Below are 13,961 nucleotides of genomic sequence, written 5' to 3' on the forward strand. Positions count from 1 at the left end.
AATACAAATTTCGGTTGTGACTGTCTGTCTGTAACTCCGGTTTAATGAACTCTAGAACAGTTTGCTTTGAATTTAAGTGTCATTTTCAAAATTGGAAGTGTTTGTTTGGAGAATTCTGATAACCGATAAAGTACCTGCCTACTAAAAATACTAATTTCGGTTGTACCTTTGTCTGTAACTCCGGTTCTATGAACTCTTCAACACTGATAACTTTAAATAAGATTAATTAAAATTTTGTTTATTTGGAGACAGGCGATAAAGTACTTACCTATCATATAATATTTTTAACAGATAATTATTTCAATTGCGATTTTGTAAATTAGACCTGGATTTCCGAGAATTAGACTATCCCCATTAGATGAGATACGAAGGGAAAAAATTATGTCCACTTTTACCCCCAATTTGACCTCAAATTCATGGGTCTGCGCAATTAATATTTAACCGGCAAATTATTTTAATTGCCGTTTTCAAAATTGGAACTGATTTGTCGAGCATTCAGACCATCCGTAATTTTTGAAAATCAGAAATGATTTGTCGAGAATTCAGCCCATCCGTAATTATTGAAAATCGGAACTAATTTTTCGAGAATTCAGACCATCCGTAATTTTTGAAAATCAGAACTGCTTTGTCGAAAATTCAGCCCATCCGTAATTATTGAAAATCGGAACTAATTTTTCGAGAATTCAGACCATCCGTAATTTTTGAAAATCAGAACTGCTTTGTCGAAAATTCAGCCCATCCGTAATTATTGAAAATCGGAACTGATCTGTCGAGCATTCAGACCATCCGTAATTTGAAATTGGGACTGATTTGTCGAGAATTCAGACCATTCGTAATTTTTCTCGGATCTGCGCAGTACGCCATCATTTGATAATCGATTTCCTATTTTAACTTTGTTTTATTTATAACTTTGCCGGTTTATAAAAATTTTGTGTTCTGAAATCGGTAAACAGAAGCCACTACCCGCCCTCGTAATCTGCTAGCACCAACGGCTTCAACTTGTATCACCCACTCCAGCACACATTATAAGTCATAATTTTAATTTGTTTCTCAGCCGCTGTACCCAAGTTTTTTTACTATCTATACAAATATTTATATTTAGTATATTGGAATAAACATTTATTTTGTCTTGAAGATGTTACAGTTGATAGTAAACGGAAAGATCCTACTACCCACAAGTCTAAATGTAGAAAAAACCGCTGTAACAAACTAACTAACTAACCATCACGCCGTTCTCGGCAGGGGTAGGCAGAGAGGACGGACCGCTAAACAACTCGGTCTTGGCACACACTCATTGCCTCATTCAAATTCATACATCGTCTCATACATACTCTTCTATTATTCTGACTCTTGACATGGCCCGACTCAAGTATCTGATTCACTTGGTCGTGCTACGCCTTCCTCTACCATTCACATTTGCATTATATATTCTCCTTACACTCCTTTCTTCGCTCATTCGCTCTACATGCCCAAACCATCTAAGCGTCCCTTTCTTGATCTTATTCATTACGCTCACATCAGGCTTGCACTCTTTGCGGATCTCAACATTTCTCACACGATCAAACATGGTTTTACCACACATACGCCCCAGGATCTCATTTCTACAGCATTCGGTCTACTTTCATTTTATCTGCCAGTTTCATGCCTCACTTCCATACATCAGGGTAGGTACCAGCACTCCATTGAGACCGCTGTAATCGTAGAAATGTCTTTCAGCCGCAAATCCAAGTTATTTTTAAAAAGCACTAGGTTCCTAGTGCATATTTTCACATTATTTAGATACTTATTATTATTTTCCGAAGGGAGACGATTATTAGGTAAAGGTTAATATTAGAATACCAGTCGTAAGATGGACGTGATTTTCGGAAACTGATCTGGTCAGTGGAAATGACCAAGGGTAATAAATATATGATTTGAGATTTTCACTACCAAAAGTATTATCCTGTCCGAAAAATTGGCCAAAGAAGTTAAATTAAGTTTAAAATTGGTATTAATTCTACTTACTTACTTATTACAATGGAATTCCACCAACTTGGCAAGTTTTGTGGATCATTTAAAACATTTATTTCAACAATACTCCTAAACACATCATGTAAACCTACAAATTGCTGTAATTTTCTGTTTTTGTTTCTTGTGTTCGTATGACTTGTTGCATAGCTTTTATCAAATGTAATTTTATTCTTATTTTTTATGTTTCAAAGTATCTGTCAAATTAAAATTATACTACCAACCATGTAAAAGCCCTATGGGCGTAAAATAAATAAATTTAAAAAAAAATTATAAATTATTTTCTTATTGCCTGGAGACTTGTATATTTAATAATTTTATTTATCGAAGAAACCATTTTACATGTTAAACAAAAAAATCATGAACCCTAAAAGAAATGCGTACTTTAATCAAAATACACTTATGTATTTAATTATTAAAAATCTTTGAAAAATAGTACAGTGTGTCAAACAGTAAAATTCGATAGTCAAGCATAACTTTAGGTGAACCTTCACAAAACTGTCCTACATAAATTTTTATGTATAACTGTTATTTTTTATTATTATTTACTTCACATCTGAATCTACTATATTTTATTTCAAATCCAATCCACTTTATTAATTTTTTGTCTAAATAAATATGCTAAGGTATATTATTTCAAATAATTTGTTTATCTCCTCGTGACAGAAAATACCACCCCTTAATAACTGCCTCAATAGGCCTGTGGAAAATAACATTTACAAATTCGTATTTCTTTGTAATACCGGGTCGAAAAAAAATCAGAATGGGACATGCAGGTAGAATTGCCCCGTTTTGCAGAATTCTTTGAATGTCACGACAATGGCGGCGTTTGTGAGACGAGCGGGCATATAACATGATAATAACTTGTCCCCACCACCCTATACCCCCGCTATTTGGGGGTACAGTGGATATTGATAACACATTTTATCTACACATACATAATTTAGTTCAAAGAAATTGGTAAAGCGATTATACGTAGGTATATATTTATGTGTATTATACCCTCTGGTCATGAAACAATGTCACTTTAAATAATCTTACTTACTAACTAATTGATGCAAATCTTAGATGGGACCTACAAATCAAAGGTATTACGAAAAACTCACAAGTCTTATACATTTCTTTAAAAATTTAAGAAATGTGGTAAATTAAAAGGATGTGAAAAACGTGAACTACGCATAATGTAATTCTCGAATCGAATATGGAATTGTAGGATGCGGATATGCTTCATCTAAGTACATACATAACCCGAATACAATTAAAAAATGAATCATAAAGACTGTACTGAAAGTAACTCCTTCAAGTTAAATTTACAATACTTTTGACGTACCAAATGTACAACAAATATTTAACAAAAAAATACGGAATCCTTAACTAGACCGCGTATCCATTGCAATAGATAGAATCAAAATGAAATACAGAACATTCTATGTTATTAAACTTTAATTTTACATTACTTTTGCAACAAAACTTGACAACATTCACCACCCCTGGATATAAATCGAACAGAACCGTATAATGAGTACAAAGAAAGAATAAATATCTGGCTGAAAGAGGTCAATGAAAAAACAAAAACAAAAAATACTAAAAACGACATAGAAGACATATAAAAATAAAATTAGTAATAATTTTATTAACAAGACACCTAGTGAGGAGGACTAAGAAATACCATTACTATAATTAAATTCACCATAATGTTTTGTATGTTCAAAGTTTTATATAGTCGCTAAAAGAACAACCATCATGTTTTATTTCTATTTGGAGATTGGCATACATTATGGAACATCACACAACCCTGTCGATCCAACACATCCTTTTTTCCGACTAAGATATTTGATTCATTTTGTTTTGTCAAATCTTCTTGGCAGATCTCCGACGTCTTTTTCTATCAACTTCAACGACCAAAAAGAAACCCTGTGCAAACTTCATGATACCATAGCTTACCATTTGATTGTTTTGTTGCTTCATACAATCAGATATCCGCTTATTTTTTTTGTTTTTGAGTGTTTTATTTTATAATGAATGACACGGACTTGTAGCGAATTGTTACAAAATAAGTAAATTGTTTGTTCAAAATCTTAAATCTCTGAAATTTCTTCACCGATTGCTTTGACACAACGTTGCTTTCGAATACGCGTGTGTTTTTATTTACCTTTATTATATAGAGGTCACCTGTGACAGGTAAAAACATGTTTTTTTTTTTTAAACAGGGCCTCCCGTTGGACAAACACGCTTTTTTGAAAAACAGCGCCATCTGTTGGACGTAAAAGATAAATGCGCTATTGTTTCTCTATCTGTATAGACGGACTGAGCTACACCAACGCGAGGCGGGGTACAGCTAGTTGTAAAATAAGAGTCTTATAATATGTCTGGAAATAATTGTTACAAAATTAATGCCGAAGATATACAAAAATATCCGCTTTGCAGTTAAGATTATGTACCGTTATCATAATATTTACTGTATTTTCATGTAAAGTACTTTATTTTGTTTATAAAAGAAGGAGGCCATCGATGTTATAATAAATAATAAGTCGGTAATAAGAAAATAAGTTATTTCTTTGGGCATATTATTTTGGGTGTTATCGCCAGAGGAATTAATTTAGGGGTCTCGGGGGTTTACTCGCTGAATCAGAATAAAGGCCGGGACCAAATGGTGATGGATTCTCCTTTATGCTTGCGTTACCTATTCACTCCTACCGGTTAGGAATAAAATATATGTCCCCGTTTAATAATCGATATTTTATTACATGTGTGTATCGGGGGTTTTAGGTGGATTTAGTAACGAAGTAGTCGTACTTTCGGCTCATTTCGGAAGGTTGCAGATTTACTCCTCTTAGATTTCTCTGTTTAGTGATTCTTACAAAACTAACTTAAATATAACATTATGGTCTTTTTTCCGCTTTCCGAAGGCATTACCAAACGGTGGTGAGGCCACTTACGAATGATCTATTTATATTTCTTGTTTATCGGTACCTATAATGATGAAAACAAATTGCCATTCTGAAAGAGAGAATAAATTATTGATGGTGTGATGTGTGTGTGCCATGTTTTAAAAATTCGACAAATTCAAATGTTTATCGAAACCATCTTTTTTCGAAAATTTGGTTTCTCCAGGAAATTTCGTTGTGGCAGTGTGCTGCACCGATTTTCTGTAAATCTTCCTACTTACCGAATTAAAAAAGATTATTATTTTTTTTGGTAAACTTATGTTTCAGACAAGATTTTTTATGCATAGCACAAAGGGTAACAATTATTTTATAAGCAATAATTATTAGCCTGAAACACTCATCCACATTGAAAAATCTCCTGATAAAAGATACATGACGCCAACGGGACATGAACCCGTGTCCTTTCGATTTCCGGTCGACAGTTCTGACCACTGAGCTATGGCGGCTTACCTCTTATCCGCGAAATAATTCAATATACACTAGTGTTTCATTCAACAGTTACTGCTTGTATCGCCCGTTGGCGTCATGTATCTTTTATCAGTAAATTTTTCAATGTGGATGAGTGTTTCAGGCTAATAATTATTGCTTATAAAATAAAAAAAGGTTTCGGCTACAACAACATCAATAATGCCATTTAGTTTTTAATATTAGCACTCTAGCACAACCAAAAGTCACGAGCCGCCATTGTAAAGTTTCTCCACTTATTGTGTTGTTTAAATCTGATTAAATGTCGTTAAAGTGATACGTTTCCGCTAATATATCAAATTTTTCATTCGTTTTCTTCTCTCAAACATATTGGCCCAGCACACTGTTATTTTATCGAGCATATTTTATACGTACATTGACTCGATACCAATTTTAAAAAAGTAATTGCTTTTCGCCATGCTTTCGTCCACGGCGCATTATAACTGACCACCCCAGCGGCGACATGCCGCGATAATGTATTTTAATTTACACCTATCTTTACTTTCTACGAGTTGGCAAGTCTTCAAATTATAAAAAAATGTACCTATTAACCTACGGTGTCGAGTAAGCTTTATTTAGAGAGCTCATTTATGAGTTAGATGTCTGAAATGCGGTGGTGAAATAATAATAATAATTCGTTTACTCTCGCCATTTTTTCACGTAACAAAAAATCATGCCCTAGAATTTGGTTGAATGGTTCTATCCATTCTGACGTGTTTTTTTAGTCCACTGAACACTAACTGCGAAAACCTACATAATAGGTATATAGTGGACATATTGTATAGTTTTCTCAAGTGTAGGTGAGTTAGGTTAAGTGTAGGTTTGTTTCTGTGAGATGTTTTGAACTTGAACCGTATGTTAAGTTCTCATTATAAACTACATCTCTTGTTAACGTCTTTTCTTAAGACTGTGCTGTCTTGAATTAAGTGTCTTACACATATAAGGGAACGCTATTTCTATGGTCTATTCAGACAAACTAAACTGTGTGACCTGTTAAAATTGAGAACCCTTCTGCAGAAAGTGGCGTCCAAACATGTATCTTAAATAGAAAAGTCATGCCGTTTCTATGGTCAATGTGGACTAAACTAATTGTTTCTTGATTGATTTTGTGTAATTCTGTGGAGAGACAGATATTTTCTGTATCTCAAAATCAAAAGTCACAGTTCGGTTGTCCACTTTTACTGTAAAAAACAAATTATATGTGAGACTAATTTGATGTTTATGGTGTGAGACCTCTTACATTTTGGAATTTTAAGTTAAGCTCTTAAGCATTTAAAACATCATAGATCTATTCACAATTAAAATAACAAACTACAGTTCGCCTTGATAATATATAAAAAAAAAAGATTCTGATTTTCATGCATACGTGTTCCGACATCGTGATAATGTATTCATAAATTACTACAATTTTATCAGGAAAATTGTTATTTCATTCGTTAAGGCCTGCAATCCGGTTTTTAACTGGATTACCAATAATTTGAAGAGATTCTTAATAAATTTGCAGTACTCATTTTAATAAACCCCTTTTATCACGAAAGTGCTTGACAATCTGATTGTGTTTGATGTGGACTGACTGCTTTTTGCATAACTACGCTCAATTGACCGCAATTATGCAAATATCTCTTCGTGAATTGACGCCTGTTTACTGATATAGCACAGCAACGAAGAGCTCTAGATTACGGATTACGGCTCTGGACCCTACTTATTAATATTGCCGAGGTTGGATTACTGGATACGGAGGCTGTAGAGCCGGGGGGCTGGGGGTTGAAGGGGGCGCGCTGCTTCGTGTTTCCCCTAATGGACTCGATGACTGTTTTGTAATTTAGTCTGGCGAATGCTCTCTCACAATATTATTACATATTTTCGTACCTATACACTTACTCAGCTGCGAGTTATACCGATAGTTTCTAACAAGCAGTTTGATACTCCGCGGAGTAGTTCCAGCAAAACTTATTCAAAACTGCTATAGTTGTTTGCCACGTTGCGTTAGACCGAAGCAAGAAAATATCATAAGTTTAAATGAATTTAAATCGTGTTTAAATATTGGAACAATTTGAATAAGGAACTTGAGGAAAAAATATTACAGCTTAGGTATTAATATTGTCACATAAAAATGATTAAAATCGTGTGACATTCAAATGCGCAGTGATTGGTCGGCGGGTTCTGATAGCACTTAAATCGTTACCTCACGTGTTAGCCGGCCGCTTGTATTAAGGATGTGGACAAAATTGTCCCAAGTTGCGCTGCGTATACTCGCACACAAAGAATTCGTGTTTTTTGGAAATCTTGTTAAATATTTTAATTGGGATTTGTTGATTTCATACCGACCCGTATGACGTCACGCGTACCCCGTCAGAATTCGAAGGTTTTTGAAGAATGCATACTTAAACTTGACATTAGTAAAAAAATACTGCAAGAATGCTGTAATACCTTGCGCAGAAAAGTTCCAAACTGAACTGCGCTGCTGACCGTTACCTTACTAGCGAACTTAATTTTCTGAGCCGGGTCTTGCAGCATTCGGTTTATGTCGATGGTTTATCAAATTAAGTATGCACTTTTTACCTAGTTTCATAGGATATTATCCCAAATATTTCATGAATTTTATACTGCTTATCAGTGGCGTGTAGAAAGCCTGAAAAGCTGTGCTCACGGTAAACCGAACACCTCAAGAAAAACAGTCATATAAAAGAAGAAAATAGGTGTCTTAAAAATGCTGATGAAATCCTTAACTTTCCGTAAATTGCTTAATTTAACTGAACTAACTATCCGTTGTTCTGACTCTTGACATCGCCCCACACAAGAATTTTGTTCATTTGATCGTACCATGTCTTCCTTGGGCATCCGCAACTTCTTCAACCATTCACATTCTCGTCATATCTACTCCTTTTTTCGTTCATCCGCTCTACATACCCAAACAATCTAAGCGTCCCTTTCTTAATCTTAACAGTAAAGTTTACATCGGCCTTGCATTATTTGCGAATCTCCACATTTTTCACACGGTCATACAGGCAAATCATTTTATTATATAGTGCTTTCACACAAACGAAGTATTGAATTCCATAAGTCTGAAATTTTTATTTATTTATTTAATACATGTTACATTATTATGAAATTTACATAAAGTAGATATAATGAATCACCATACTAGGCGGCTGCCTGTTTCATGGCGACCAATTGAGTGTAATTAATTTGTATGAAATATGAAATCTAGTGTAAACATATGAAATTAGTAACTATAGATGAAGCTAAAATTTTGGAAAAATTGTAATAAAAAGTAGAAGATAGAAAATAGAAAGGAGAAAGAAGTAAATTAGCATTAGATTGTAAAAATGTACATAATTATATATATATATATATATATATATATATATATATATATATATATATATATATATATATATATATATATATATATATATATATATATATATTTATTATAATTATATATATTATTTATTAAACGAACAGTTTTTATTTACATTTTGTTAATCTTCTGGCCGAGATTCACAGATATTTATATTAAAGGTACACGGTTTGGTGCTGATAATGTTATATTGTAACAACGAGTATTTTACAGAGTTTAGTATCTAACTAGAGCTGTGTACAGAGATAGCCAAACTACCTACTACAGCGGGTTATATAGGTGATTCTATCTCCCTCATCTTCTGTTTCTCTCACATATACTACTGAAGTCAAAACAGACTCTAAAACCTTTCTCACACATTTTAAATAGATTCTATCTGTATCGTAGGTTTTCTGTTGGGTAAGAGAGGACTGCGGGTGTGTGTTCCAAACTAGTTCGAACCGTTTTTATATTACTGTTTGAATATTAACGATGTGCACAAATACATTCAAAAGTGCTCTCTTTAAAATAACTTGCCTGTACATGGTGTTACTACACATTACCTTACTATTCTACATACGTTAATTATAATATTTATTTATTTATTATAATAATATGTAGGTAATTTTATATATATTATAGTTAATGTAATGTAATAATGTAGATGTACATAATATTAAAGTATACTATAGTGTAATAATTATGTAAAGTAATAATTAATAATATTATTACAATAAATAAATGGAGGTACCTACTTCTTTTCTTCTTTGTATACCAAATGAATCCTTACCTTTGCTAAGATCTCAATAAGTTATAGATTTTTTTTATTCAAGTTGTGATAACAATGTATTGAACTATTTTGTTTTGTTTTTAATTTTCACAACATTTTTAATTTACACAAAGTCACTAAAAAATCAATAATCTAATTTCAAAATTCGAAGCACCAAAAAATGATATGTTTATCCTCGGTAAAATACCAACATACGCCACTGCTTCAAAACCCTTCTTTTCACCCAACTGGTTTACCATTTGAAAAGTAATCCAAAAAGGTACATTCTCTAAACCTTCAAACTTGTCTGAAGTTCTTTATACTGTAATTGGTCCCAAGGTAAAACCATTACGTTGGCCATTCTAGTGCATAAAATAAAACATAAAATTTTACTACCCGAGAATAATTGTTATTCATAATCTTTTTTAATTCTTCAATCCACAATGCCTGAATTCCTGAAGTATGAAAACCTTTATTGGCGATTGATGCCATTATTATAAAGTTTAGGTAGTTAGCGATTAGCGACCAATCTTCTTCCCTTAAAAAAGAAAGAGCTTAAGAGCTTTTAAAACATTTTCATTGTAATATTTTCTGTTTTTAGCTACGAATTGTACTTAATATTACTGTTTAGCTTTATTTTTAACAGCTGTATTCAAATCTTATTTTGCACTCATTCCACGTGCACTACAGTGCCAAAGAAGTGACAATCTACAATATTTAATTCATAGATACATACATATAGAGTATTAATTTATTTTTTGGTCGATTCACTTATGTATAACACATTACCCGTACAAATAAATAAATACATTTGTACAAACTCTTTTTAGACACAAAAAACAGTTTTAAAAGTGCAGAAGGCATACAAATAATAGTATAGGTTGATAATACGTATGTTACAAGTGAATGCAAATACTTGACAATAAAAATGCAATCGCTTCTATGCACAATGATAAACTTATATTAAATATGTCGATCGAGGTGAATTTGTTTCCAAGTGTTTAAAGGCGAGATATAGGTGCGTGTGTGTGATAGGTTTGGTTTTAGTACAGGTATTTTGTCTTACTACAAATATCTTGTTCCAATACAAATTTCACCTCAACGCCTGTTTTCTATATTTTAGTGCATCATACAAATTGATTCTGAAATCTTGTCCTACCCAAAACAAAGGTCATCCAAATTTCGTATTTAAACACGAAGACTGAAAATTATATTAAAGCAATTCAATTTTTTTTTAATTTTATTTATAACAAACTAATACCGCTGCAAAAAGCACCAAAATAGGGCATTGAGAACAATACTCAGACGAAATAGATATTCAAAAGTAAATAAAATGTTGAACAAACTAAATTGGCTAACGGTGAAACAGATTTTGACCTTGAACACAATGATATTTGTACACAAAATAGTAAACAACCTGCTACCCAAATATTTTTCAAATAAAATTGTATACAACAAGGACATACACAAACATAAAACAAGGACGTGCAATGAAATCAGGCTACCAAAAAAGAACAAGACGAATACTCAGAATGGTATATTATATAAAGGGATGAAATACTATAACGCGCTGCCGGAAAACCTATAGTCTGCCCCAATTGGAAAGTTCAAGATGTTGTGTAGGAGCCACATCAAGCAAGTAAAAAACATAGTATATTTAAATGTAACAAATTAATTAGTCATTTGTAAACTTTAATGTACAAATTAATAAAATAAAATTAATAAATAATAAACAAATGAGCATTTAAGTTGAGCGGTTTACGAAGAAAATAATGTACCTAGGCTTTTATTTTTCCAGAGGGTTAAATAGGTACCTACTTCGGAATCTCTGTTTTGAAAGAACATCATTCCTGGTTGTTGGAACTCTCATGCGGTATTCAGGACAAGGATTAAAGGAATTTCAAAATCATCTAGCGGCGCTCACAGTTTGAGAATACTCGTTTTCTACTTTACCATTGCACAAGACAGCTACACAAAGCTGGGTCCAGACATGTTCTTTTGTCCGTACCGTACCTCCGTTTCGTACCAGCGTCGCGATCCAAAAACTCTGGACGCATCATCTTTTGTCCGTACCGTACCTCCGTTTCGTATCCGCGTCGCGATCAAGAGCCCGTATCTCCGTAACGTCGCTGCGATCATCGCGTGTCCATTTCCTCCCACCATGTCGTCGACTGCGGAAGTGTTTGAGAATTTGACGATTGCTTGCGCGTCCTTCATTGTTATTCACAATAATATAACGAAAAAAAAACAAAAAAGGCGACGTTGGTGGGAGTTAGAATTGTTCAAAAACAGAGAAAGATGTAAGACGCCGCGAACACGTCCAGACTGGCGCAGACCCGTACCGTATCGCCTTTGAACGGGCCGAAAAACCGACTCGCGATGGATCGGAGCGTACCTCTATCCGTATCGAGATGCCGTACCACCGTACCGTACCGAACGGGCGTCCAAACTAGCGTTCTTGATCGCGACGCTGGTACGAAACGGAGGTACGGTACGGACAAAAGAACATGTCTGGACCGAGCTCTATGCAAAAGCTGCATTTTATCGGCGATATATCGGAACACTTCTATTGTGTTGATTGCCTCTAGACTAGAAAGACATCCACTTTTATTGTGATTCCGCCGTGTCGTTAATAACAACACTTCTTCCTGAAACATTGTTATACTAAATAGCTATTAACTTTGCTACTTTTATTTCCGCATTATATTTATTTAATATTATCTTATCTAATTCATCAAAAAAATCGTACCAAATTATCTTTTTAATATACCCGCCATTCATAAATTTGATTGACGTCGATTTTGTTCGGCTTTTTGTGCAACAACTGCCAGCAATGTAAAATTTAATTTGTTATTTCGAAACGAATCGATCGCGCATTTTTCACGAGAATTTTAATCGTTTTATTTTAACACCACGAATAGGACAAAGTCAGAATAATTTTAATGACAATGTTAACCACTGCTGACAATATTTTAGTCAATTTTGAGTGGTTAGAAACAACTATTAAAAATAACGGTCAGTATTTTTCTGTATTAATAACCTATTTTATTTTATCCAACCTCATCGTTTACCGCAAGATTTTCGGATTTTATTGTTGGATTTTAATTGTGTTGTTCGTAGGATTGGTTGTGTTTTAAATACATCGCTACATAGGAAGTAGTCGCTGTTGATTTCCTGGATCAACAAATTCCTATCTTACAAGTTTTTTTTAAATTTATCCTGCGAAGGCAATCTATCAGGTTCTGACGTCATTGTTTTCTCGAGAATAGCGAACATGCCAATGCAACGAGGCGTCATAAGGAGATCATCTACAAGTACGAAAATATGTTGTTACAAAACTATTTGATGTCAAAAGTCCTACATCACAACACAAGCAACATTTTCCGCTTATTGTAGTGGTAGTAAGAGATTTTCAAATATTATCAGGTTATTCGTGACCTGAGAATATTTTCTTTCTTTAAAAAAAAATTAATCTGTGAGAAACAGTTAGGATGCAAGCGAATTCACTTTTTTTTTCCGTAATTACTGACTGTGTCCATGTTTTCTCCTTAATCAAAAATTCTATGTACCTACCTCTACATTGAACTATTTTCTTCTTCTGAACTAGTTCTTCTTTCTTTTACGTCTCTTTCGCTAACAATTTATGTCGTAATATTATTTACATTCCCTTTTAGTTATTTGATGTTATTTTGTGCACTTTTTCTGATTTTCTTTTTCCCTTTTCACAATTATTTGATTCCTGGTGCATTCAGCTAATCGTATTTTCGTTTCACTATCTGATATCACTCCATGTGCCAACATTGAACTAATGATGTGTATTTCTGTCCTTTTCACTATTTGAACTCACTACATGTAGATACACCATTCAATTAATCTTATTTTCTTTTCACTATTTGAGTGCATTGAATTAATCGTATATATCTTTTCGTTTATTTCCAGCGAGGAGATCCGTTCGCTTGGCTTCACCGTGGTAGTGGACATGCGCGGTGGCGGCGGGGGTGCGGGTTCGTGGAGCGCCGTAAAGCCTATCCTGAAAGTGCTGCAGGAACACTTCCCGCCAGGTGCCGTACACCAGGCCGTCATCATTCGCCCGGACAACTTCTGGCAGAAGCAGCGCACCTCGCTCGGCTCACACAAATATAAATTCGAGGTCTGTTTTTTTTCTTCGTATTTTGTCTTATTGTTTTTTAAGGAAATTATTGTGGATTTACAAAAACTGACATTTTTCTTGATTTAAAAAAAAATGTATTTCGTTATTTTTTATCATCTGCACACTGTATGTTTACCGTTCAACTATTTTAAATGTTTCCTAATTACGTTTTAAGGCTCCGTAGTAAGCGTTTAAAAAGAAGAAAATATGTTTTGAAAAGGAGATATGTAAATATGAATGTTAGAGGGAGTGCGCTATTAATTTTAAATAACGAATGTA

At 33.7% G+C, this 13,961-nt stretch overlaps 1 protein-coding gene across 1 annotated transcript in view; it reads left to right on the top strand.

Annotated features, from left to right (window-relative positions):
* trio (trio Rho guanine nucleotide exchange factor) overlaps nucleotides 1-13,961 on the top strand; it is a 684,295-nt gene that overhangs the window by 189,005 nt on the left and 481,329 nt on the right. The window contains exon 3 of the mRNA XM_089645879.1: nucleotides 13,472-13,682. Coding sequence (XP_089502005.1) covers nucleotides 13,472-13,682 — 211 coding nt within the window. The remainder of the gene's footprint in view (nucleotides 1-13,471; nucleotides 13,683-13,961) is intronic.

The sequence above is a fragment of the Hesperophylax consimilis genome, chromosome 23 (assembly GCF_061612785.1).
Source record: "Hesperophylax consimilis isolate HC1 chromosome 23, BYU_Hcon_1.0, whole genome shotgun sequence".
Classification (NCBI taxonomy): Eukaryota; Metazoa; Arthropoda; class Insecta; order Trichoptera; family Limnephilidae; genus Hesperophylax; species Hesperophylax consimilis.